Source organism: Zophobas morio, unplaced genomic scaffold, assembly GCF_036711695.1.
Source record: "Zophobas morio isolate AGI-343-1 ecotype UQ-CSIRO unplaced genomic scaffold, CSIRO_AGI_Zmor_V1 ptg000008l, whole genome shotgun sequence".
Classification (NCBI taxonomy): domain Eukaryota; kingdom Metazoa; phylum Arthropoda; class Insecta; order Coleoptera; family Tenebrionidae; genus Zophobas; species Zophobas morio.
The window spans coordinates 11,381,357-11,408,815 of NW_026972113.1; the positions used below are offsets into that span (position 1 = coordinate 11,381,357).

At 34.4% G+C, this 27,459-nt stretch overlaps 2 protein-coding genes across 2 annotated transcripts in view; both read right to left on the minus strand.

Annotated features, from left to right (window-relative positions):
• Window positions 1–4,889, minus strand: part of LOC135125344 (mediator of RNA polymerase II transcription subunit 14) — a 30,966-nt gene extending 26,077 nt beyond the window's left edge. Inside the window, exons 1-6 of the mRNA XM_064050845.1 lie at window positions 4,525–4,889; window positions 4,346–4,478; window positions 4,167–4,295; window positions 3,946–4,116; window positions 3,767–3,899; window positions 3,337–3,716 (exon numbers count right to left, since the gene is read on the minus strand). Of these exons, the coding sequence (XP_063906915.1) occupies window positions 3,337–3,716; window positions 3,767–3,899; window positions 3,946–4,116; window positions 4,167–4,295; window positions 4,346–4,478; window positions 4,525–4,694 (1,116 nt within the window). The 5' untranslated portion in view covers window positions 4,695–4,889. The remainder of the gene's footprint in view (window positions 1–3,336; window positions 3,717–3,766; window positions 3,900–3,945; window positions 4,117–4,166; window positions 4,296–4,345; window positions 4,479–4,524) is intronic.
• An 8,062-nt stretch (window positions 4,890–12,951) lies between these two features.
• LOC135125349 (cadherin-89D) overlaps window positions 12,952–27,459 on the minus strand; it is a 53,345-nt gene continuing 38,837 nt past the window's right edge. The window contains exons 9-17 of the mRNA XM_064050849.1: window positions 27,083–27,456; window positions 26,383–27,016; window positions 25,922–26,335; window positions 19,172–21,473; window positions 19,041–19,124; window positions 18,922–18,990; window positions 14,048–14,263; window positions 13,677–13,994; window positions 12,952–13,480 (exon numbers count right to left, since the gene is read on the minus strand). Of these exons, the coding sequence (XP_063906919.1) occupies window positions 13,231–13,480; window positions 13,677–13,994; window positions 14,048–14,263; window positions 18,922–18,990; window positions 19,041–19,124; window positions 19,172–21,473; window positions 25,922–26,335; window positions 26,383–27,016; window positions 27,083–27,456 (4,661 nt within the window). The 3' untranslated portion in view covers window positions 12,952–13,230. The remainder of the gene's footprint in view (window positions 13,481–13,676; window positions 13,995–14,047; window positions 14,264–18,921; window positions 18,991–19,040; window positions 19,125–19,171; window positions 21,474–25,921; window positions 26,336–26,382; window positions 27,017–27,082; window positions 27,457–27,459) is intronic.

A 27,459-nucleotide genomic window follows, 5' to 3' on the forward strand; every position in this document is an offset into this window, starting at 1 on the left:
AAAAATTATGAAAAATCAACAAATTGAAAAATACCAAAAATAAAATATTCAAAAATTGAGCGAACGAAAATTTGAAAAGTTAAGGAATTGTAAACACGAAAAATTAAAAAAAAACAAAAAACTGAAAAATCCCAAGACTGAAATATCGAAAAATTGAGAAAACGAAAAATAGAAAAAATTTAAAAGCCGAGAAGTTGAAAAATGGAAAATTCGAAAAATTAAAAACTAAAAAAAAATGATAAATCGAAAAATGTAAAAATAAAAAAATTGGAAAACTGAAAAATAAAAAAATTGAAGAACTTAAATTAAAATTGAAGAATCCCCAAACACAAATTTCGAAAAATTGGCTCAATCGGTAAATTGAAAAATCGAAGAAAAATTGCAAAATCGAAAAACTGGAAAATCGAAGAATTGAAAACCTGAAAATCGGCAAATCGAGAAATGAGAAAATCATTCATCGAAAAATCGAATATTTGGAAATCTCAAAAATTAAAGTATCGAAAATTCGAAAAATCGGAAAATTTAAAAATTAAATCGAAAATTTTAAAAATTGTAAAGCTGAAATATCCGAAAATATCGAAATCGGAAAGTAAAAAAAATTGGGAAATTAAAAATTTGAAAAATCAAAAGATGGAAGAACCAAAAATTGAGCGAACGAAAAATTGAAAATCCAGAAATTGAAAAGTTGAGGAACTGAAAACACAAAAAATTAAAACAAAAATCAAAAAACTGAAAAATCCCAAGACTGAAGTATCGAAAAAATGAGAAAACGAAAAATCAAAAAAATTGAAACCAGAGAAGTTGAAAAATGGAAAATTTGAAAAGTCGAAAAATTGAAAACTCAAAAAATGAGAAATCGAAAAATGCAAAATTTAAAAAATCAGTTTCTCGATTTTTCAATTTTTCGTTTCTTCAATTTTTGCTTTGCAATTTTTCTAGTTTTCGGTTGAACTATATAAAAACGAAAATTTTTTAAAAATTTTATTTCTTCAATTTTACGATTTGAGTTTTTCCATTTTTCAATTAGTATAACTTAAAAACTTTCATGTATTCGATTTTTCAGTTTTTCGAAAAAATCAAAGAACGAAAATTTGAAAAAATGCATAAACGAAAAATTATACAATCGAAAAAAACATTGAAAAAGTAAAGGAAATGAAAAAAGGAAAAACTGTGATGTAAATTCGAGAAAATGAGAACTAAAAACTCGGGAAAATGAAAAATAAAAAAATTGAAGAACTTAAATTAAAAATTGAAGAATCCCCAAACTCAAATTTCGCAAAATTGAAAAATCGAAGAAAAATTGCAGAATCGAAAAACTGGAAAATCCCAAACTGAAACATCAAAAAATTGAAAAATCCGAAATCTGAAAATTCGAAGAATAGAAAACCTGAAAATACAAATCGAGAAATGAAAAAATCATTCATCCAAAAATCTAATATTTGGAAATCTCAAAAATTAAAGTATCGAAAAATCGAAAAATTTAAAAATTAAAAAATTGAATCGAAAATTTTAAAAATTATAAAGCTGAAATATCCGAAAATAGCAAAATCGAGAAGTAAAAAAATTGGGAAATCGAAAATTTGAAAAATCGAAAGATGGAAGAACCAAAAATAAAATATCCAAAAATTGAGCGAACGAAAAATTAAAAATCCAGAAATTGAAATGTTGTGGAATTGAAAACATGAAAAATTTAAACAAAAATAAAAAAACTGAAGAATCCCAAGCTTGAAATACCGAAAAAATGAGAAAACGAAAAATCAAAAAAATTTAAAAACAGAAGTCGAAAAATGGAAAATTTGAAAAGTCGAAAAATTGAAAACTCAAAAAACGAGAAATCGAAAAATGCAAAATTTAAAAAATCAAAAAATTGAAAAACGCCAAAACTGGAATGTAGAAAAATTGGCAAATTTTCATTTTTAAATTTTTCAACTTTTTAATACTCCAACTTTTGGATGTTTCAATTTTGCCGTTTGTCAATGTTCGGATTTTATAATTTTTCTTTTTTTTTATGCGAAAATTTTCAATTTTGAATTTTTCGGTTCTTCAGCTTGTAGACTTTTTAATTTTTCGTTTTTCGTTTTTTGAATTTTTGCTTTGCAATTTTTCTAGTTTTCGGTTTAACTATGTAATAACGAAAATTTCTTAAAAATTTTATCTTTTCAATTTTACGATTTGAGTTTTTCCATTTTTCAATTAATGGAACTTAAAAATTTTCATGTATTCGATTTTTCAGTTTATCGAAAAAATCAAAAAATGAAAATTTGAAAAATTGCATAAACGAAAAATTACAAAATCGAAAGAAACATTGAAAAAATAAAGGAAATGAAAAACGGAAAAATTGAAACGAAAAATTGAAAAATTTGGAAATCGAGAAATTGAAAAATAAAAAAATTAAATGTGAAAAAACGAAAACTAGTCATATTAAAAAATTGGTGGGAGGTAAACAAATCCAGATTTTTCGAAAAAATTATCGAAAATTCAAATTTTGCTTTTTTTTATTTAAAATTTATCGAGTTTCCAATTTTTAATTTTTCAATTTACAATTTCACTAGCTTTCAATTTTCACCTTTCCAATTTTTCAATTTTACGATTTGCAATTTTTCTTTCAATTTTTCGAATTTTCAACTTTTAGACTATAATTTTACGAGTTTTCAACACTAGATTTTTCAGTTTCGCGATTTTCCAATTTTTCATTTATTGGGTTTTTGATTTGCAGTTTAAATATGTAGCAATTAAAATTTTCACTTTTTCAATTTTCCGATTTCAGAATTTTTCAATTTTTCGACTTTTCAATATTAGTTTTTCGAATTCACGACAATTTTGACGATTATATAATTTTTCGATTTTACAATTTTTGAGTTTTCCAATTTTTTGACTCATGAATGTTTTTCGATTCTTAAATTTCTCGATTTTTATCGTTTCAATTTGTTTCTTCAATTTTTAGAGGCAATTTTGAATTTAAATTGTCTCAAGTTTTCAATATTTAATTTTTCATTTCTTCAAATTTTCGAATTGCAACTTTTTGTTTCGGTTTTTTATTTTCATTGTTTTAACAAATTTTCCAATTCTGTAATTTTTGGTTTTTTCAATTTTTCATTTTTTTTGTACAATTTTACGATATGCAACGAGAAATTGAAAAACAGCAAAAATTATAAGATTTGATTTGAGGAGTATCTTCCTTTATAAAATTAAAAACAAATTTATCCAATTTGATGGTCCTAATATACATAAAAAATTTCACGACAATCAATTCGGTAGTTTCGGAGATTATCAGTCTAATAAAAATCGACAGACAGACAGACCGACGGACTGTCAGACAGACAGGTGAAAAATTACCTTGTTTCCGAGGGAGGGGACGTGTAGCACCGCCAGGGGGCGCGCCGGATCATGAGTGTCCACCTGAATGGTCAAACGATAACCGAGTTCAGAGCGAAGATCCTTATTGGCGGATTCTTTCCCCTTGCTCGTCAATTCCCGCCAATAAGACACAGTCAAACACTTTCCAGGGACGTACTCGTCGACGTGGATGTGGTCGTCCAAACGGTCCCTCATTAACCTCAAAGTCTGCGAATAGAGAACTTCAAGCTGAAGCGACTGACAGAAAAAGTGTAAACAATTGTAGACTTCCGTCAAAGGTTGGGGGTTATCGACCAGACGAGTCTGGATAAGCTGGTGGATATACTGGACTTGCAAAGAGTGCACTAGGGCTTTTCCGTCTACAAAAAACGCATTATTGTTTACCCACGCAAGCTTGAAACTGACTTACCCCCGGTTTCTTTGTCTTCCACTAAAACGTCGATCTCGAGCAGCCGCCACGGAATGTTGGGTCCGTCCCCCATCACGGTCAAAGACACCTCGAACTCGTGCTGGACGTGAAACGTGACCCGCCCATTCTCGATCTGCAACAACACACTTAAATAAAGCCCCCAAAGTCGCCGCCCCCACCTTCAAATTTTTCATTTGTGGCAACAAGTTGCCGGTGACCAGTCGGTGTTGTATGACTTGGTTCAGCCTCAACAGGGTCGTGCGCTTCTCATTATTAGTAATGGGGTCTGGGGGCACGATCTTCTCCCTAATACACGCTGGTAGCCGCCCGTATGTCCCCGTAGTCAACACCTATCAATCAATCGTCACATCCTAACCCACTTTTTGATTAACAATATTACCTCCACCGCCGCTGGAATGTGAAAATTGGGGAGCCGGGCCTGCACCAACGTCTCTCGCGCCATCCGCGACAACATGTCTGCTGTATCCACAAACAGCAACGACTGCTTATCCAGGAACCCCATAATGCGCTGAAACAAACTTCGTAATTGTTCGTGGTTTACGGGTCAAGGGGGCTTACGGCTGACTTCTCCACTTTCGAGGCGCTGTTGGCCCACTTCACCAGCGCTAGCAATCGTACGAAGAGCTGGCGCGTCCGCGTGGCGAAATTGTAGATTTCGATTTTGCGTTCCATGTCGGTTTTGCGTGGAAGCCTAGAAACATGAGTGAGTGCTGGTTTTGGGGTAAAGTGCGACTTACAGTTCCGCTAATACTGTGAGTTCGTGGTAGGTTCGCTGGATGATGTGGTCGATGAGCTTCGCTAGGGAGATCATTCCCCCGCGGTTGCCCTCCTGGGGGCCGCCCATGCCCCCTTGGGGCGCCGCATTCGCCACTAGAGTTTGTAAACCCTCCAATGGTACGGGGGCCATTTTGAGGTTAAGTTTGTACTTGACACTTACTTGGGGACTTGTGCGACGCACATTTTGCTTAAAACTACGAGTTTGTGTTAGGGGGCACCTTTAAACTGAATATATTGGCATTTTCACGGTTTAGTGATGGTTGACTGTTGACGTTTGATATCAGTTGGCTGACCTCGCGGCCATTTTGTACGAGTACGAGTAGCCACCACAACAAAACAAAAAACGCAAGAACTGAATCATCATCATTATGAGTTGTTGAAACCACGAATTATGTAAACAAGAAATAATAATTATAACACATTGCCTCCTTCAAAACGATTAAAATAATTTCCCAGAGTTTCACCTTCTAACTAAATTAATTTTTATTGAACCACTTTTTCTTTAGGGATTTTTAATCGTGGTTGGTATAACTGGTAACATGCAATGAGCATCTGTATTGTGGGTTACCTAAATCTTTAAAATTTTATTCCAATTTTTTTATTAGAAAAAATATTATTAGCTCGTAAACAACTAATCAAAGCAAAATCGCTTAAATCCAAAACCATCAATCATTAAATCTGCAGAATTTTGATAATTTTTGACATCTTTGAATTTTAACATCATCAAATTCCAAAATATTTAGAAGATCGTAAGTTTTTATTATCACAGCTTATGCAACATCGATGTAACTGAAAGATACCAGAAAAACACAATAAATAACACCAACATTTTCTAAGCTACAAAAGTCAGTATTTTCAAACTTGAATATCTTCAATTTGAAATTTTTAGAAAACTGTTGGTGGCTCAAACCCAAAACCAGCAAACATTAAACCTGTAGAATTTGATGATTGTTGATTCCTTTAAATTTTCAGATCATCAAATTCCAAAAATATTTTGAGAGATCGTAAATTATGATAATTACAGTTTACATCACAACATTGCAACTGAGAGATATTTACCAGGAAAACACAATGAAGATAACGCCCAACAGGAATATTCTTTAAATTACTAAAGTTAATATCTTCAAACATGAATATATCCAAATTTTGATTTTTTTTAGAAAAAATATTGTCAGTGCGTGAATAACAACTAAGTAAAGCAAAATCGCTTAAATTCAAAACATCAACTATTAAATCTTCAGAATTTGATAATTTTTGACATCTTTAAATTTTAAGATCATCAAATTCCAAAATATTTTGAAGATCCTAAATTTTTGTTATCTCAGCTTATGCAACATCGATGTAACTGAGAGATATTTACCAGAAAAACACAATAAATAGTAGCAACATTTTCTAAGCTACAAAAATCAATATTTTCAAACTTGAATATCTTCAATTTGAAATTTTTAGAAAACTGTTGGTGGCTCAAACCCAAAAACCAGCAAACATTAAACCTTTAGAATTTGATGATTGTTGATTCCTTCAAATTTTCAGATCATCAAATTCCAAAAATATTTTCAGAGATCGTAAATTTTGATAACCACTGTTCATGTCACAACACTGCAACCGAGAGATGTTTACCAGGAAAACACAATGAAGATAACGCCCAACAGGAATATTCTTTAAATTACAAGAGTTAATATCTTCAAACATTAATATCTCCAAATTTTGATTTTTTTAGAAAAAATATTGTCAGTGCATGAATAACAACTAAGCAAGCAAAATCACTTAAATTCAAAACATCAACTATTAAATCTTCATAATTTGATAATTTTTGACATCTTTAAATTTTAAGATCATCAAATTCCAAAATATTTTGAAGATCCTAAATTTTTGTTATCTCAGCTTATGCAACATCGATGTAACTGAGAGATATTTATCAGAAAAACACAATAAATAGTAGCAACATTTTCTAAGCTACAAAAATCAATATTTTCAAACTTGAATATTTTCAATTTGAAATTTTTAGAAAACTGTTGGTGGCTCAAACCCAAAACCAGCAAACATTAAACCTTTAGAATTTAATGATTGTTGATTCCTTTAAATTTTCAGATCATCAAATTCCAAAAATATTTTGAGAGACCGTAAATTTTGATAATTACAGTTTACATCACAACTTTGCAATTGAGAGATATTTACCGAGAAAACACAATGAAGCTAACGTCCAACAGGAATATTCTTTAAATTGGAAAAGTCAATATCTTCAAACATTAATATCTCCAAATTTTGATATTTTTTATTGTCAGTGCGTGAATAACAACTAAGTAAAGCAAAATCACTTAAATCCAAAACCATCAACTATTAAATCTTCATAATTTGATAATTTTTGACATCTTTAAATTTTAAGATCATCAAATTAAAAAATATTTTGAAAATCCTAAATTTTTGTTATCACAGCTTATGCAACATCAATGTAACTGAGAGATATTTACCAGAAAAACACAATAAATAGTAGCAACATTTTCTAAGCTACAAAAGTCAATATTTTCAAACTTGAATATCTTCAATTTGAAATTTTTAGAAAACTGTTGGTGGCTCAAACCCAAAACCAGCAAACATTAAACCTTTAGAATTTGATGATTGTTGATTCCTTTAAATTTTCAGATGATCAAATTCCAAAAATATTTTGAAAGATCGTAAGTTTTGATAATTACAGTTTACATCATAACATTGCAATTGAGAGATATTTACCAGGAAAACACAATGAAGATAACGCCCAACAGGAATATTATTTAAATTACAAAAGTTAATATCTTGAAACATTAATATCTCCTAATTTTGATTTTTTTAGAAAAAATATTGTCAGTGCGTGAATAACAACTAAGTAAATAAAAATCGCTTAAATTCAAAACATCAACTATTAAATCTTCAGAATTTGATAATTTTTGACATCTTTAAATTTTAAGATCATCAAATTCCAAAATATTTTGAAGATCCTAAGTTTTTGTTATCACAGCTAATGCAACATCGGTGTAGCTGAGAGATATTTACCAGAAAAACACAATAAATAGTAGCAACATTTTCTAAGCTACAAAAGTCAGTATTTTCAAACTTGAATATATTCAATTTGAAATTTTTAGAAAACTGTTGGTGGCTCAAACCCAAAACCAGCAAATATTAAACCTTTAGAATTTGATGATTGTTGATTCCTTTAAATTTTCAGATCATCAAATTCCAAAAATATTTTGAGAGATCGTAAGTTTTGATAATTACAGTTTACATCACGACATTGCAATTGAGAGATATTTAGCAGGAAAACACAATGAAGATAACGCCCAACAAGAGTTAATATCTTCAAACATTAAAATCTCTAAATTTTGATTTTTTTAGAAAAAATATTGTCAGTGCGTGAATAACAACTAAGCAAGCAAAATCACTTAAATTCAAATCATCAACTATTAAATCTTCAGAATTTGATAATTTTTGACATCTTTAAATTTTGAGATCATCAAATTCCAAAATATTTTGAAGATACTAAATTTTTGTTATCACAGCTTATGCAACATCGGTGTAGCTGAGAGATATTTACCAGAAAAACAGAATAAATAGTAGCAACATTTTCTAAGCTACAAAAGTCAATATTTTCAAACTTGAATATCTTCAATTTGAAATTTTTAGAAAACTGTTGGTGGCTCAAATCCAAAACCAGCAAACATTAAACCTTTAGAATTTGACGATTGTTGATTCCTTTAAATTTTCAGATCATCAAATTCCAAAAATATTTTGAGAGATCGTAAATTTTGATAATTACAGTTTACATCACAACATTGCAATTGAGAGATATTTACCAGGAAAACACAATGAAGATAACGCCCAACAGGAATATTATTTAAATTACAAAAGTTAATATTTTCAAACATTAATATCTCCAAATTTTGATTTTTTTAGAAAAAATATTGTCAGTGCGTAAATAACAACTAAGCAAGCAAAATCACTTAAATTCAAAACATCAACTATTAAATCTTCAGAATTTGATAATTTTTGACATCTTTAAATTTTGAGATCATCAAATTCCAAAATATTTTGAAGATACTAAATTTTTGTTATCACAGCTTATGCAACATCGGTGTAGCTGAGAGATATTTACCAGAAAAACAGAATAAATAGTAGCAACATTTTCTAAGCTACAAAAGTCAATATTTTCAAACTTGAATATCTTCAATTTGAAATTTTTAGAAAACTGTTGGTGGCTCAAATCCAAAACCAGCAAACATTAAACCTTTAGAATTTGACGATTGTTGATTCCTTTAAATTTTCAGATCATCAAATTCCAAAAATATTTTGAGAGATCGTAAATTTTGATAATTACAGTTTACATCACAACATTGCAATTGAGAGATATTTACCAGGAAAACACAATCAGGATAACGCCCAACAAGAATATTCTTTAAATTACAAAAGTTAATATTTTCAAACATCAATATCTCCAAATTTTGATTTTTTTAGAAAAAATATTGTCAGTGCGTGAAAAACAACTAAGCAAGCAAAATCACTTAAATTCAAAACATCAACTATTAAGTCTTCATAATTTGATAGTTTTTGATATCTTTAAATTTAAGATCACCAAATTCCAAATTATTTTGAAGCTCCTAAATTTTTGTTATCACTGCTTATGCAACATCGATCTAACTGAGAGATATTTACCAGAAAAACACAATAAATAGTAGCAACATTTTCCAAGCTACAAAAGTCAGTATTTTGAAACTTGAATATCTTCAATTTGAAATTTTTAGAAAACTGTTGGTGGCTCAAACCCAAAACCAGCAAACATTAAACCTTTAGAATTTTATGATTGTTGATTCCTTTAAATTTTCAGATCATCAAATTCCAAAAATATTTTGAGAGATCGCAAGTTTTGATAATTACAGTGTACATCACAATATTGCAATTTGAGAGATATTTACCAAGAAAACACAATGAAGATAACGCCCAACAGGAATATTCTTTAAATTACAAAAGTTAGTATCTTCAAACATTAATATCTCCAAATTTTTATTTTTTTAGAAAAAATATTGTCAGTGCGTGAATAACAACTAAGTAAAGCAAAATCACTTAAATTCAAAACATCAACTATTAAATCTTCAGAATTTGATAATTTTTGACATCTTTAAATTTTAAGATCATTAAATTCCAAAATATTTTGAAGATCCCAAATTTTTGTTATCACAGCTTATGGAACATCGATGTAACTGAGAGATATTTACCAGAAAAACACAATAAATAGTAGCAACATTTTCTAAGCTACAAAAGTCAATATTTTCAAACTTGAATATCTTCAATTTGAAATTTTTAGAAAACTGTTGGTGGTTCAAACCCAAAACCAGCAAACATTAAACCTTTAGAATTTGATGATTGTTGATTCCATTAAATTTTCAGATCATCAAATTCCAAAAATATTTTGAGAGATCGTAAGTTTTGATAATTACAGTTTACATCACAACATTGCAATTGACAGATATTTACCAGGAAAACACAATGAAGATAACGGCCAACAGGAATATTCTTTAAATTACAAAAGTTAATATCTTCAAACATTAATATCTCCAAATTTTGATTTTTTAAAAAAAATATTGTCAATGCGTGAATAACAACTAAGTAATCAAAATCACTTAAATTCAAAACATCAACTATTAAATTTTTAGAATTTGAGTAATTTTTGACATCTTTAAATTTTAAGATCATCAAATTCCAAAATATTTTGAAGATCCTAAATTTTTCTTATCACAGCTTATGCAACATCGATGTAACTGAGAGATATTTACCAGAAAAACACAATAAATAGTAGCAACATTTTCTAAGCTTCAAAAGTCGATATTTTCAAACTTGAATATATTCAATTTGAAATTTTTAGAAAACTGTTGGTGGCTCAAACCCAAAACCAGCAAACATTAAACATTTAGAACTTGATGACTGTTGATTCCTTTAAATTTTCAGATCATCAAATTCCAAAAATACTTTGAGAGATCATACATTTTGATAATTACAGTTTACATCACAACATTGCAATTGAGAGATATTTACCAGGAAAACACAATCAGGATAACGCCCAACAAGAATATTCTTTAAATTACAAAAGTTAATATTTTCAAACATCAATATCTCCAAATTTTGATTTTTTTAGAAAAAATATTGTCTGTGCGTAAATAACAAATAAGCAAGCAAAATCACTTAAATTCAAATCATCAACTATTAAATCTTCAGAATTTGATAATTTTTAACATCTTTAAATTTTAAGATCATCAAATTCCAAAATACTTTGAAGATCCTAAGTTTTTGTTATCACAGCTTATGCAACATCGATGTAACTGAGAGATATTTACCAGAAAAACACAATAAATAGTACCAACATTTTCTAAGCTACAAAAGTCAATATTTTCAAACTTGAATATCTTAAATTTGAAATTTTTAGAAAACTGTTGGTGGCTCAAACCCAAAACCAGCAAACATTAAACCTTTAGAATTTGATGATTGTTGATTCCTTTAAATTTTCAGATTATCAAATTCCAAAAATATTTTGAGAGATCGTAAGTTTTGATAATTACAGTTTACATCACAACATTGCAATTGAGAGATATTTACCAGGAAAACACAATGAAGATAACGCCCAACAGGAATATTCTTTAAATTATAAAAGTTAATATCTTCAAACATTAATATCTCCAAATTTTGATTTTTTTTTATTGTCAGTGCATGAATAACAACTAAGTAAAGCAAAATCACTTATATTCAAAATATCAACTATTAAATCTTCAGAATTTGATAATTTTTGACATCTTTAAATTTTAGGATCATCAAATTCCAAAATATTTTGAAGATCCTAAATTTTTGTTATCACAGCTTATGCAACATCGATGTAACTGAGAGATATTTACCAGAAAAACACAATAAATAGTACCAACATTTTCTAAGCTACAAAAGTCAGTATTTTCAAACTTGAATATCTTCAATTTGAAATTTTTAGAAAACTGTTGGTGGCTCAAACCCAAAACCAACAAACATTAAACCTTTAGAATTTGATGATTGTTGATTCCATTAAATTTTCAGATCATCAAATTCCAAAAATATTTTGAGAGATTGTAAGTTTTGATAATTACAGTTTACATCCCAACATTGCAATTGAGAGATATTTACCAGGAAAACACAATGAAGATAACGCCCAACAGGTATATTCCTTAAATTATAAAAGTTAATATCTCCAAACATTAATATCTCCAAATTTTGATTTTTTTTGAAAAAATATTGTCAATGCGTTAATAACAACTAAGCAAGCAAAATCACTTAAATTCAAAACATCAACTATTAAATCTTCAGAATTTGATAATTTTTCACATCTTTAAATTTTAAGATCATCAAATTCCAAAATACTTTGAAGGTCCTAAGTTTTTGTTATCACAGCTTACGCAACATCGATGTAACTGAGAGAAAAGCACAATAAATAGTACCAACATTTTCTAAGCTACAAAAGTCAGTATTTTCAAACTTGAATATCTTCAATTTGAAATTTTTAGAAAACTGTTGGTGGCTCAAACCCAAAACCAGCAAACATTAAACCTTTAGAATTTGATGATTGTTGATTCCTTTAAATTTTCAGATTATCAAATTCCAAAAATATTTTGAGAGATCGTAAGTTTTGATAATTACAGTTTACATCACAACATTGCAATTGAGAGATATTTACCAGGAAAACACAATGAAGATAACGCCCAACAGGAATATTGTTTAAATTACAAAAGTTAATACCTGCAAACATTAATATCTCCAAATTTTGATTTTTTTAGAAAAAATATTCTCAGTGCGTGAATAACAACTAAGTAAAGCAAAATCACTTAAATTCAAAACATCAACTATTTAATCTTCATAATTTGACAATTTTTGACATCTTTAAATTTTAAGATTATCAAATTCCAAAATATTTTGAAGATCCTAAATTTTTGTTATCACAGCTTATGCAACATCGATGTAACTGAGAGATATCTACCAAAAAAACACAATAAATAGTAGCAACATTTTCTAAGCTACAAAAGTCAATATTTTCAAACTTGAATATCTTCAATTTGAAATTTTTAGAAAACTGTTGCTGGCTCAAACCTTTAGAATTTGATCATTTTTGATTTCTTAAAATTTTCAAGTCTTTTTTGTCTAAGGTTTGCTGATCTCGCGGTCGTTTTGTGGGAACCGCCATCAATGCCACCACAACAAAACAAAAAAACCAAGAAGTTTCTTGTTTTAATTAAAAATAATATATATATTAATTTTTATTGGACAACCAGGGAGGATATTCCACATTGGACCACTTTGCCTTTAGGGATTTTTTCAATCGTGGTTGGTGTAACTGGTACATGCAATGCGCATATGCATTTTGGGTTGCCTAATTCGAACCAAACCGCCGTCTTTCAAATTTTATTCCAATATTGGCTACATTTACAAAAATATCCAGCTTACGTCATATACAAATATTTACAATACATTAGTTACAACACTATATACATCCATATTGCACAGTAGGCCATCTTAAATAAATACTTTTAAATATTATTAGTCACGGTACGAGTAGCTGTCGATAGACACAATATTTACAACAACTGTTGGTAACTTATCATTCTTAGCAAAAATACGATACATAGCTCTTAACCTACGATTAATCTATCTGAGGAGCGCCGCAAAGTGGAAGGCCCTGAAACCATCATGGGTGGGGGCGCTGGTATGTGCCCCAGAGACCTCATCCTGTGTAGGGCGCCCCCTTGGACTATATCTTCGCTGATGGAGCGATTCCGCGACCTCCTCTGGTGCGAATTCCTCGTCGAACTGAGCTCGACTTGACGGATGGAGGCCGACCGGGACTTTCTCTGCGGCACGGACTGAAGAGAGTCCTCATAACTAAAAAAATCCACCTTAGAAGAGCCCTCCACTTAAACTAACCCAATTTTAGCTTTACAAACGTGTCTTCAACGTTTTAATAAACAAACGTCTTTCTAACGTGTCTAAAACGTTAATTTTCCACACTCTTGGACGTATTTTTAACGTAAATTCGACAAAATTTTGTATTTTTAGCGTTAAATAAAACCCCTCTCACTTGCTGCTTTCCTCCGACGAGTGCGAGCTCGATATCCCGCACTGGCAGTGGACGGCGGCGTCCACGATCCCCGAGTCCTGGCCACTGGAGTGCAGCGACGTGATCGACTTCTCTATGCACCCGGAACTCCTGGACCTCTCCCTGAAGGTGTGCCGGCGGCTGGCGCCCCTGGGGCAATTCCTGTCGTGGTGGTGGTGCACCACGTCGTGGCCGCCGTCGTAGTGGAGGCCTTCGGTTAGCGCGGCCGGAAAGAGAGTGGGCTTGCCTAGAGTGCCTATGGTGTAACCTAGTGGCTGCGCGAAACTCTTCTGGAGGAGCCTGGAAGGTTTTAGGTTTTAGTAAGTAGGGTGCAAGGACAGAGAGGGTCGCACCTTCGCTTTCTCCGTCGGGCGCACAGGACGCAGAGGGCGGTAGCGAGGGCGCCTATGAAGATGACGCAGCCGAGGATGACGACTCCGATCTCGAGGGAGGAGAGGATGACGCGCTGGCGTTTGGCGCGGAAGTTCTCGGTGATGCCGCTAGCCACGGCGAGGACCTTGGGGCCGGAAAGTTGGGCTTCGATTTCGGAGTGTTTGAGCTGGAGGACTCTAGAAACGCAGCGAATTTGTGGAAAAAATTAGTATGAATATCAATTTTTGAATTTTTTACTTTTCCGATTTGAAATTTTTTGTTTCGATTTTATGATTTTCTGTTTTTTCAATTTTGATTTTTTGGATTTTTCGTTTTTTCACTTTTTAGAATTTCCCTAGTTTTCATTTTTTAATTATTCAATTTTTCCATTCTTCAGTTTTTACTTTCTTCAAAGTTTCACTTCGCAGTTTTCGTATCATTTTTCTTTATTTCTACAAACTTGAATATGCTAATTTTATAATTTTTTGCTTTTTCAATTTCAATTTTTTCAATTTTTCGTTTCTCCAATTTTTTGATTTGCAGTTTTTCAAGTTATCTCTTTTAAGTTTTTCGGTTTTTCCATTTTCCGAATTTTGGATGTTTCAAATTTTAGATTTTGCAATTTTTAATTTTTTTTTGTTTCTTCAATTTCTCGATTCTTCAGGTTTTCATTTTTTCAAATTTTTTATTCGAAATTTATCGTTGCGTTTTTTATTTTCTTCATTTTTATAATTTTTTAATGTTACGGTTTTATAATTTTTTGTTTTAAATTTAGTTTTTTCAATTTTTCGCTTAGCAGGTTTTCAAGTTTTCATTTTTAAATTTTTAGTTTTTCTTTCGATTTTCGAATTTTTGGATGTTTCAAGTTTTAGATTTTATAATTTTTGAATTTTCATTTCGATTTTTTATTTTCTTTATTTTTTTCTCAATTACTCGATTTTTGAATGTCTCAATTTTATAATTTTTTGTTTTTTCACTTTTGCGATTTGCGATTTTTAATTTTTTTGTTCCTTCAATTTCTCGATTTTCAAATAATTGGATTATTTAGTTTTTCAATTTACAGTTTTTCAGTTTTTAATTTTCGGTTTCAAAAGATTTATTAATTTTCCGTGGTTTCAATTTCAGATTTTTCATTTCATAAGTTTCCAATTTTTCGTCTTTTCAGTTTTTTATTTGCATTTGTTCTAGTTTTCATTTTAAATAAATATGTAATTATAATAATTTTTAAAATTATGCACTTTTTCAATTTTAGAATTTTATCATTTTTCTGTTTTTCGATTCTTGGATTTCGAAACTTTTTCATGTATTATTTTCTTTATTTTTATAATTTTTCGATTTTTAAATGTCCAGATTTTCAATCTTTCCAGTTTTTCGTTTTTTCAATTTTCGTTTCGGTGTTTTATTTTCTTTATTTTATCAGTTTTTCGGATTTTCAATGTTGTTTACAATTTTTCTTTTTTTAATGTGGATTTTTTTTAATTCTTTAATTTTTCAGTTTCAACTTTTCGATTTTTCAACTTTCAGAATTTTAAATTTATCGATTTTTCCATTTTAGATTTTTCGTTTTATTATTTTTCAGTTTTTCGTTCCTTCAATTTTTGATTTTTATTTTTTCTAGTTTTTATTTTAAATATAGTAATAATTATATTTTTTTTCATTTTTTCAATTATATCTTGGGTTTTTTGAAAAATTTTTGATTAATTCGATTTTCTATTTTTCGATTTTTTAATTTTTCATTTCTTCAGTTTTCGTTTCGGTGTTTTATTTTTTTTATTTTCTCAGTTTTTCTGATTTTCAGTGATCAGATTTCATAATTTTTCTTTTCTAAATGTGGAATTTTTTTTATTTTTCAATTTTTCAGTTTCAATTTTTCGATTTTTCGTTTTATGATTTTTTTTTCATTTATTCAATTTTCGTTTCGGTGTTTTATTTTCTTTATTTTATCAGTTTTTCGGATTTTCAATGTTGTCTACAATTTTTCTTTTTTTAATGTGGATTTTTTTTAATTTTTCAATTTTTCAGTTTCAATTTTTCGATTTTTCAACTTTCAGAATTTCAAATTTATCGATTTTTCAATTTTCGATTTTTCGTTTTATGATTTTTCAGTTTTTCGTTCCTTCAATTTTGGATTTTTATTTTTTCTAGTTTTCATTTTAAATATAGTAATAATTATATTTATTTTCATTTTTTCAATTATATCTTGGGTTTTTTGAAAAATTTTTGATTAATTCGATTTTCTATTTTTCGATTTTTCATTTCTTCAGTTTTCGTTTCGGTGTTTTATTTTTTTTTATTTTCTCAGTTTTTCTGATTTTCAGTGATCAGATTTCATAATTTTTCTTTTCTAAATGTGGATTTTTTTTTATTTTTCAATTTTTCAGTTTCAATTTTTCGATTTTTCGTTTTATGATTTTTTTTTCATTTATTCAATTTTGGATTTTCATTTTTTGGTAGTTTTCATTTTAAATATGTAATAATTTTTTTTTTTTTCATTTTTTCAATTTTGCTATTTTAGAATTTTTCCATTTTTCAATTATATTTTGAGTTTCTTGAAAAATTTTTGATTTATTCGATTTTCAGTTTTTCGATTTTTCAAATTTTCATTTCTTCAATTTTCTTTTCGGTGTTTTATTTTCTTCGTTTTCTCAGTTTTTCGGATTTTCAATGATCTAATTTTATAATTTTAAATTTTCGCATTCAATTTTTCAATTTTTCAGCTTTCAGAACTTCAAATTTATCGATTTTTCAATTTTCGACTTTTCGTTTTATGATTTTTCTGATTTTCGTTCCTTCAGTTTTGGATTTCCATTTTTTGCTAGTTTTCATTTCAAATATGTAAAAAATATATCTTTTTTTTATTTTTTCAATTTTGCTATTTTAGAGTTTTTCCATTTTTCAATTATATTTTGGGTTTTTTGTAAAATTTTTGATTTATTCGATTTTCATTTTTCGATTTTTCAAATTTTCATTTCTTCAATTCTCGTTTCGGTGTTTTATTTTCTTCATTTTCTCAGTTTTTCGGATTTTCAATGATCTAATTTTATAATTTTAAATTTTCGCTTTCAATTTTTCGATTTTCAGCTTTCAGGATTTTAAATTTCTCGATTTTTCAATTTTAAATTTTTCTTATGATTTTTCAGTTTTTCGTCCCTTTAATTTTCGATTTTCATTTTTTTTAGTTTTCATTTTAAACGAGTAATAATTAATTTTTTTTTTATTTTTTTTTCAGTTTTGCCATTTTAGAATTTTTCCATTTTTCAATTATATCTTGGGTTTTTTGAAATTTTTTTGATTTATTTGATTTTTCAATTTTTCGTTTCTTCAACTTTCGTTTCGGTGTTTTATTTTCTCAGTTTTTCGAATTTTCAATGTTCTAATTTTATAATTTTTCTTTTTTTAATGTGGAATTTTTATTTTTTTTAATTTTTCGGTTTCAATTTTTCAATTTTTCAGCTTTCAGAATTTTAAATTTATCGATTTTTCAATTTTAGGTTTTTCGTTTATGATTTTTCAATTTTTCGTTCCTACAATTTTTGATTTTCATTTTTTCTAGTTTTCATTTTAAATACGTAATAATTACAACTTTTTTTTATTCAATTTTGCCGTTTCAGAATTTTTGCATTCTTTTTTTGAAAATTTTTTGATTTATTCGATTTTCCATATTTCGATTTTTTATTTTCCAATTTTTCGATTTTTCAATTTTTCATTTATTCAATTTTCGTTTCGGTGTTTTATTTTCTCATTTTTCGGATTTTCAATGTTCTAATTTTATAATTTTCCTTTTTTTAATGTGTAATTTTTTTAATTTTTTAATTTTTCGGTTTCAAGTTTTCAATTTTTCAGCTTTCAGAATTTTAAATTTATCGATTTTTCAATTTTCGATTTTTCTTTTTATGATTTTTCAGTTTTTCGTTCCTTCAATTTTTGATTTTCATTTTTTCTACTTTTCATTTTAAATATGTAATAATTATAATTTTAATTTTTTTCGTTTTTTCAATTTTGCCATTTTAAAATTTTTTCAATTGTCAATTATACCTTGGGTTTTTTGAAAAACTTTTGTTTTTTTCGATTTTCAATTTTTCGATTTTTTATTTTTCAATTTTTCGATTTTACGTTTGACAATTCTAATGTTTCGATTCACTGATTTTTTTCGATTTTTTATTTTTCCGTCCTTAAATCTTTGGTTCCACTTCAGTTTTTCGATTTTGCAATTTTTTGTTTTTGAAAATTGTAAAAACTGAAAAATCAAAAATGGAAAAACGAATAAATATAAAATGAGAACTTTGAAAAATCTAAAAACTGGAAATCAAGAAATTGAAAAATCGAAAGAATGAAAACTGAAAAACTTAAAATTCGAAAAAGTGCAAAATCGAAAAAACGAAATATTGAAAATTAAAGAAATTGGAAAATCGAACAATCCAAAAATTGCAAAATTGACAAATTTAAAAACTGTAAAGAAAATTAAAAAACGAAAAACTGTGATATAAAATTGAGAAAATGAAAATTAAAAAATTGGGCAAATGAAAAATGAAAATTAAGAAAATGAAAAATTGAAAAAGAATTGAGAAAATGAAAAATCGAAAAATTGGAGAAATACGATCAAAAAATTGTAAAATCGAAGAAAAAAGAAATAGAAAAAACTGTGAGCTCAAAAAATTGGTCGAAGGTAAATAATCCAGATTTTTCGAAAAATTATAAGATATGACACAGACGACAGACAGACAGACGGACAGACAGAAACACTACAGACAAACGGAAACGGGGGACCACTTTTTTCGTACTCTAATGGTCATGAAACATCGAAAAAACATAAAAGCTCAGGAAGTAAAAATTCACAAATTAATTAAATCGTTACCTTTGGAGGTGCTCCATATCAACCACGACGTTGAGAAGGGGATCCACAGCGTACAAGTACATATCCGTGCTACAAACACCCACTACAGTTAAAATTCAACACAAAAAAAAACTTCTTACGCGCTGTTATCCACCTGGTTACGCTCGGAATGGGGCTCCAATTTCCGAATCCGAATATCAAATCCCGTCGTATTGTACAAAATCCTGCAAACCCATCTTTAGTACTAGTCCTCAACCCCAAAAATACTCACGTGGTGATATTGTCCATACTCTTTTCGACTTCCGTGGGCTTCAACCCCATCACCATCACCAGCTGCTTCTGGTCGTCCAAAACGTACACAAAAACATTCGCTATCGACGATTTTCCATCATCGGCCCCTCTCCGATCCGTCGCCTTCACATCAAACCCGTACACTTTCCCTGCGTCCCGTATGAAGTTCGCGATGGCCCGAACCTGACCGGTGATCGGGTCCACGGTGAATCGCTTAGAAGCTTCATCAGCGCGCCCCAAGATCTGGTAGCGCACTTCGCCGTTGAGACCCAAATCTGGGTCCTTCGCTTGTAGCCTCACTATATGGTAGCCGTAATTGGCGTTCGTGGGAATGGCGGCCACGATGGGTCGTCCCGTGATGGTAAATTTAGGCACATTGTCGTTAACGTCGGTTACCCGAACGATTACCTTGACTTCGTTCAAACCCAGATTCCCGAGACGCTCACTCGTTACGGGGTACACCATCACGGTCATGTCCCTCCCGACTTTGTACTGGTCCAATCGAATAATTAACTCGTAGAGGGCTTTTTTCTCCCGATCGGGACTCTCGGTGATGAACAAGGACCCATTTCTGGGGTCAATCCTGAACATTTTTCGGACTTCGCTGGTTTTTTCAGCGACTATACTGAAACGGAGCTTGTGGGTTCGGTAGGGTTCTGTGACGTTCAGGGTGAGTACCCGTAGTGGTACTGGGACGTTTTCTTCGACTTCGACTTCGTAGTAACGATGGGCGAACACTGGGTGCTCCATTGATTGGAAGTCTTCTGGGACGTCAACTACGTTGATGGTAAGAATAGCGCTGGAGGTGCGACTTGGCGAACCCAAATCCGACGCCACGATGGTTATATTATGGGTACTTTGGGCTTCATAGTCCAATTTCGCGATCGTAGTAACTATTCCTTCTTTGGAATCAATGGTAAACAAATTTTGACCATTTTTCTTGTATGGGATATCGAAAAGGAGGAGACCGTTGCCGTTACCAGGATAGTCAGAGTCGTTGGCGAAGATCCTGGTGATGGGGGTACCCACGGGGATGTTCTCCGACGCGGTAGCATAAAAAACGGGGATGTTGTCAATGACATCGTCGTACCCATAGAAGGCAGGCGGATTGTCGTTGACATCTATAATGTTGACTTCGACGTTGACGAAGCTACTCAAGCTTGGGGAACTCCTGGGGTTGTCTTTGGCGGAAATGACAAAAGTGTACTTGTTTTGGGTCTCTCGATCCAGGAGACCATTGATGACCAAGACACCCCCTTGGGGCGAAACCGTGAACGGTAAATTTTTGTCTTTTTCGGTGATCCGGTAGGTGATGTTGGCGTTTGGACCGAAGTCGGAATCTGTGGCTTCAACCCTCCCTAGAATCGTGTTAGAATAAGACGATTCTTCCACGTCGAAGTTGTACCACGACTTTCCAAAAACAGGAGCATGGTCGTTGACATCTTCAATCACTAGTCGGACCGAAACGTGGTCCCTTAACCCTCCTTTGTCACTCGCGGAGATATTCAACCGAAATTCTGACTCCGGTGGTAGTTTTCTTGCAACCGAAATCTCCCCATTGGTACCATGTACCATGAAGTACTGAGTCAAGTGGAAAGGTTCCGCCGAGTACTCATTCGGTATATAAGTTTCCGAAACCATCTCATACTTAACTACCCCGTTGTCCCCGAAATCCCTATCCTCCGCCACTAACTTCACCACCGGACTACCAACCCCCGCATCCTCCTTCAGTTTAAAAAGCGGCGCCATCTTCGTCTTGGTCCGTTTCGTCCTCAACACGTACGTCCCCTTCGTCCCATTCTTCGCCTCCTCGAAATGCCCAATCCGATTCCCCAACCTATCCACCTCCACCACCTCCACGTTATCGAACACCACCATCTCCATAAACACCGGAGCGTTATCATTTTCATCCTCCACCATGATCACCAAAATCGCCTCATCGTACAACCCCCCTTTGTCCTTCGCCACCAGCCGCAAATTGAACACGCTCGTCTCCTCCCGGTCCAACCTGGAGTCCGCACTCGTGAAGAAAATCTTGCCGCTGTTCCTGTCCAGACGGAACTTCTCGCTCCCGTTGCCGAAGATCGTGACCGTGAACTGGCCGTTGGCGCCGGCGTCCTTGTCGCTCACGTGCACCAGGTAGTTCAGGTCGACCTCGGTGCCCGAGACGCAGTTCTCGCGAATCTTGCCCTCGTATTTCGTGCGCTCGAAGGTCGGCTTGTTGTCGTTGTCGTCGTCGACGTGGATGGTGACCTGGTAGATGCCGGTGCCGGAGACGGGGCCTGAAAACGCGGCCATTTTAGACGCTCTAGGGGTGGCATGTGACGATTTGGACACCTCGAGTATGAAGGAGTGCAAAAGTGAAAAAAAAGTCGGGAGGAATCGGCGCGTTCGCGAGATAGAGAGGCATCCTCCTGAGTCTCGAAAAGTCACGTCCGGGGTATTTTCTTGATACGAAAGAGAGTTCAGGACGGTAGCATCACAGTTTCGAATGATACAATTTTCGGGTTTTAACGTGCCCACAGAGTGACTATCCTGGTTGCGTTAGACGCTTTAGATAACGCGCCCGACTATTTAAGCTCTCTAACCCTGAAAGACTTTAAAAGTGAAAAAACATTTGACAGGAATCAGCGCGTTAACGAGCTAGAGGTCCCTCTTCCCGAGTCTCGAAAGGTCACGATTTTTCGACTTGGAGGTGTTCCCAATTCCCAATACGAAAAAAAAGTTAATACGATCTACGTTGGAAACACCCTTCGAGTCTTGAATTATTTGAATTTCTGACACGTCTGTAAACGGTTGCATTAGACGCTTTAGGGAACATATCCGACGATTTAGGCTCTTGGACCCTCAAGGACCCTAAAAGTGATAAAAAACCTGATAGGAATCAGCTCGTTCGGGAGATACAGGTATGTCCATAAGGTTCCAAAGGTACATGAATCTAGGTTTTCGGTTTGAAGGTCTTCCAGATACGAAGAGAAGTCAGGAAGATACACCTTGGAAATGTCCCTCTGCGTCCCAAAAAATTTGAATTTTTGGATTTTGGTGCGTCCGGAACCCAATTAGCTTGGTTGTATGAGACGCTTTAAAGGGAATACTCGACAATTTAGGCCCTTTGGCCCTCAAGAATTGTAAAAATGAAAAAAAGCTGGCAAGAATCAGCGCGTTTGGCAGATATACAGATGTTCCTTGGGTTCCAAAGCTACACGAACCTGATTTTTCGGCTTGGAGGCCCTCCGGATATAAAAGATAAGGCGAAATGATATACACTGAGAACATCCCCCCAAGTTCCGAATAATTTGGATTTTGTGATTTTGACGCGTCTGGAAACAAACTACCTTGGTTAGATTAGACGCTTTAGAGGGTACACCCGATGATTTAGACCCTTTGACTCAGAAGGATCCCTAAAAGTGAAAGAAAAGCAGCACGTTCACAAGATACCAGGGGGTTCCGAAGGTACATAAATCTTGGTTTTTGGCTTGGCGGCCTTCCGGATACGAAAGAGAGATCAGAAGATATATTAGACGTTTTAGGGGACACATCCGACGAGTTAGGACCTTAGACCCTCAAGAACCCAAAAAGTGATAGAAAGCCTAGTAGGAATCAGCTCGTTTGGGAGATATAGGTATGTCTCTAAAGTCTCAAAGGTACCTGAATCTGGGTTTTCGGCTTGGGAGCCTTCCAAATACAAAGAGAAGATACACCTTGGAAATATCCCCCGAGTCTTAGAAGATTTTGGCGCGTCCGGAAACCAACTGGCTTGGTTGTATTAGACGCTTTAGAGTGTGAACCCAACAATTTAGTACCTTTGACCATGAAGGACCCTAAAAGTGAAAGAAAATCCCGTAGGAATCAGTGCGTTCGAGTGATACAAGGGTGTCCCTTGGGTCCTGAAGGTAGATGAATTTAGTTTTTCGGCTTGCAGGTCTTTCGGATATGAAAGAGAAGGAGAGAAGATACATGTTTGGAACATCCTTCTAAATCTCGAATAATTTGAATTTTATGGTTTTTGACGCGTCTGGAAACTAACTACCTTGGTTGTATTAGACGCTTTAGGGGACACACCCGATAATTTAGGCCCTTAGACCCTGAAGGACCCTAAAATTGATAGAAAACCTGACAGGAATCAGCCGGTTCAGGAGATACAGATATGTCCCAAAAGTCCCAAACCTACATGAAACTGGATTTTGGGCTTGGAGCCCTGCCAGATACGAAGAGAGGTAATAAAGACAAGAAATATCCCCCCGAGTCTCGCAACGTTAAATTTTTGGGTTCTGGCGCGTCCGGAAAATAACGAGCCTCATTGTATTAGACGCTTTAGAAGATGCACTCGACGATTCAGTACCTCTGACCATGAAGGACCCTAAAAGTGAAAGAAAACCCAACAGGAATCAGTGCGTTCGAGTGATACAAGGGTGTCCCTTGGGTCCTGAAGGTAGATGAATTTAGTTTTTCGGCTTGCAGGTCTTTCGGATATGAAAGAGAAGGAGAGAAGATACATGTTTGGAACATCCTTCTAAATCTCGAATAATTTGAATTTTATGGTTTTTGACGCGTCTGGAAACTAACTACCTTGGTTGTATTAGACGCTTTAGGGGACACACCCGATGATTTAGGCCCTTAGACCCTGAAGGACCCTAAAACTGATAGAAAACCTGACAGAAATCAGCCGGTTCAGGAGATGCAGATATGTCCCAAAAGTCCCAAACTTACATGAATCTGGATTTTGGGCTTGGAGCCCTGCCAGATACGAAAAGAGGTAATAAAGACAAGAAATATCCCCCAAGTCTCGAAATGTTAAATTTTTGGATTCTGGCGCGTCCGAAAAATAACGAGCCTCATTGTATTAGACGCTTTAGAAGATGCATTCGACGATTCAGTACCTTTGACCATGAAGGACCCTAAAAGTGAAAGAAAATCCCACAGGAATCAGTGCGTTCGAGAGATACAAGGGTATCTCGGGTTCCGAATATACACGAATGTGGTTTTTCGGCTTGGAGGCCCTCCGGATATAAAAGATAAGGCGGAATGATATACACTGAGAACATCCCCCCAAGTTCCGAATAATTTGTATTTTGTGATTTTGACGCGTCTGGAAACCAACTACCTTGGTTGGATTAGACGCTTTAGAGGGTACACCCGATGATTTAGACCCTTTGACTCAGAAGGATCCCTAAAAGTGAAAGAAAAGCAGCACGTTCACAAGATACCAGGGGGTTCCGAAGGTACATAAATCTTGGTTTTCGGCTTGGCGGCCTTCCGGATACGAAAGAGAGATCAGAAGATATATTAGACGTTTTATGGGACACACCTGACGAGTTAGGACCTTAGACCCTCAAGAACCCAAAAAGTGATAGAAAGCCTAGTAGGAATCAGCTCGTTCGGGAGATATAGGTATGTCTCTAAGGTCTCGAAGGTACCTGAATCTGGGTTTTCGGCTTGGGAGCCTTCCTAATACAAAGAGAAGATACACCTTGGAAATATCCCCCGAGTCTTAGAAGATTTTGGCGCGTCCGGAAACCAACTGGCTTGGTTGTATTAGGCGCTTTAGAGTGTGCACTCAACAATTTAATACCTTTGACCATGAAGAACCCTAAAAGTGAAAGAAAATCCCGTAGGAATCAGTGCGTTCGAGTGATACAAGGGTGTCCCTTGGGTCCTGAAGGTAGATGTATTTAGTTTTTCGGCTTGCAGGTCTTTCGGATATGAAAGAGAAGGAGAGAAGATACATGTTTGGAACATCCTTCTAAATCTCGAATAATTTGAATGTTGTGGTTTTTGACGCGTCTGGAAACTAACTACCTTGGTTGTATTAGACGCTTTAGGGGACACACCCGATGATTTAGGCCCTTAGACCCTGAAGGACCCTAAAACTGATAGAAAACCTGACAGAAATCAGCCGGTTCAGGAGATGCAGATATGTCCCAAAAGTCCCAAACCTACATGAATCTGGATTTTGGGCTTGGAGCCCTGCCAGATACGAAAAGAGGTAATAAAGATAAGAAATATCCCCCCGAGTCTCGAAATGTTAAATTTTTGGGTTCTGGCGCGTCCGGAAAATAACGAGCCTCATTGTATTAGACGCTTTAGAAGATGCACTCGACGATTCAGTACCTTTGACCATGAAGGACCCTAAAAGTGAAAGAAAATCCCACAGGAATCAGTGCGTTCGAGAGATACAAGGGTATCCCGGGTTCCGAATATACACGAATCCGGTTTTTCGGATATGAAAAAGAGGGCGAAAACATACACGCTTGGAACATCCTCCCAAATCTCGAACAATTTGAATTTTCGGATTTTGACGCGTCCGGAAACTAACTATTTTGTTTGTATTAGACGCTTTAGAGGGCGCATTAGGTGATTTAGGTCCTTTGATCCTTAAGGACCCTAAAAATTAAAGAAAATTTGGCAGGAATCAGCTCGTTCGGGAGATACAAGTGTGTCCCTCGGGTCGCGAAGGTATATGAAACTGGTTTTCTTATTTAGAGCCTTACCAAATATGATAGAGAAGGCGGGAAAATACACGTTTGGAGCAACCTCGTGAATCTAGAATGATTTGAATTTTAACGTTTTGACGCGCCCGGAAACTAACTATCTTGGTTGTTTTAGACGCTTTAGCGGTCACAGTCGACGATTGAGGCCCGTTGACCCGGAAGGACCCATATAGTGAACGAAAACCCGTCAGGAATCAGCGTTTTCGCGCGATATAGCACATAATTCGGTTTTTTTTTACCTTTGTTGTATTCAGCGAGTACCGTCAGCCTGTAGACATCCCTTGTCTCGCGGTCCAGCGGCTTGACAGTGTACAGACTACCATCCGAGGTGATCGCAATGTGCTCGGTCACGTCCTTTTGATTGGCTATCGAGAAGACAAGCGCCGAGGAGGAGGCGTTCTGGAAACCCAACCGACCAATCAGAAGGTTGCCCTTGTTCTCGCGGACGTGGAACTCGATCGGGGTGGTGGCGGTCCGCATGAGGATGGTCTTCTCGTCTTTGGGGTCGACGACATGAATAGTGACGTTGGTCACTAGCGACATATCTCGTTCATTGGTCACCACTGCCTCGAAGTCGTAGTTCTGACGATCGTAGTTGTCGAGGTCGTCGACCACGGTGATGGTACCTGAGCGCTCCTCCACGGCGAAGGGTACTGGAAAGTTTGAGTAGGTGACAGTGGTGTAGGAAGTGACGACTTACCTCCTTCGTGGTAGCTGTGGAGCAGGTCGTAGACGATGGTACGACGATCAGGGACGTCGGTGATGCGGATTTGACCTACGCTGGTACCGATGTCGACATTGCCGCCGACCCAAAATTCGTACGGGGCACCCACGAAGTCGGGCACACCTTTGTTGGTACCTCTGCCTGGTTGGGTCTGGATCTCGATGGACACCACCGCTAAGGCAGACCTTCTCTCGCTCGGATTCAACGGTTGGTCGGACGCTTCCACGAACAAAAGGTGTCTTCCTGGGGGAACGTGCTCCTGATTGACACTGATTTTCCCGGTTTTGGGGTCGATTTTGAAAGGGACTGAGTTATTTGGGGCTTTCTGGATGGAGTACACCACCATGCCGTTTCGGTCCAGGTCGGGATCGATGGCATGGATTTGGCCAACAAGATCACCCACTTTAAGGCCGTTGTTGGTCACGTAGTTGTACAGGTTATTAGGGATGAAAGTCGGGTTGTTATCGTTGGCATCCAACAATGTTATTTCGATGGTGACTGCAGATGCTCCTAGTTTGTCCGTAACGACGCTTGGTACTTTCTCTTTTGCGTAGACCCTCATGGTGAGGGTTGATCGTTTCTCCCGGTCCAACACGCTCTGGTCCCTAACCTAAACCACCACAGTCGTAAACAATACAGCTCGTGTAGCTCGCTCCGCGAGCCCGGAATTTTTTACCGTCAGCCAGCCGGTCCGCGCGTCCAGCGTGAACGCCCCACTGTTGTCCTCCAACTGATACGAGAACTCCGCGTTGTCCCCCTGGTCCTGGTCCACGGCGATGATCTGCAGCACGCTGAACCCATTCGGAAGATTCTCCACGATGCTTATATTGTAAAAGTCCACCTCGAATTCCGGCAGGTTATCATTCAGGTCCATTATCTCCACTTCCACTCTCGCCACGCCCGTCTTCACCGGATTGTCAACCTGCGAGGCCTGAATTTGCAAGACGAAAGTGTTTCCGGGTAAGGACCTTTCGGCGTCGAGGTCAATCTCGCGTTCGAGGAACAGCGAGCCGTTGACGTGATCCAGCGAAAAGATGTGACGCTCATTACCTA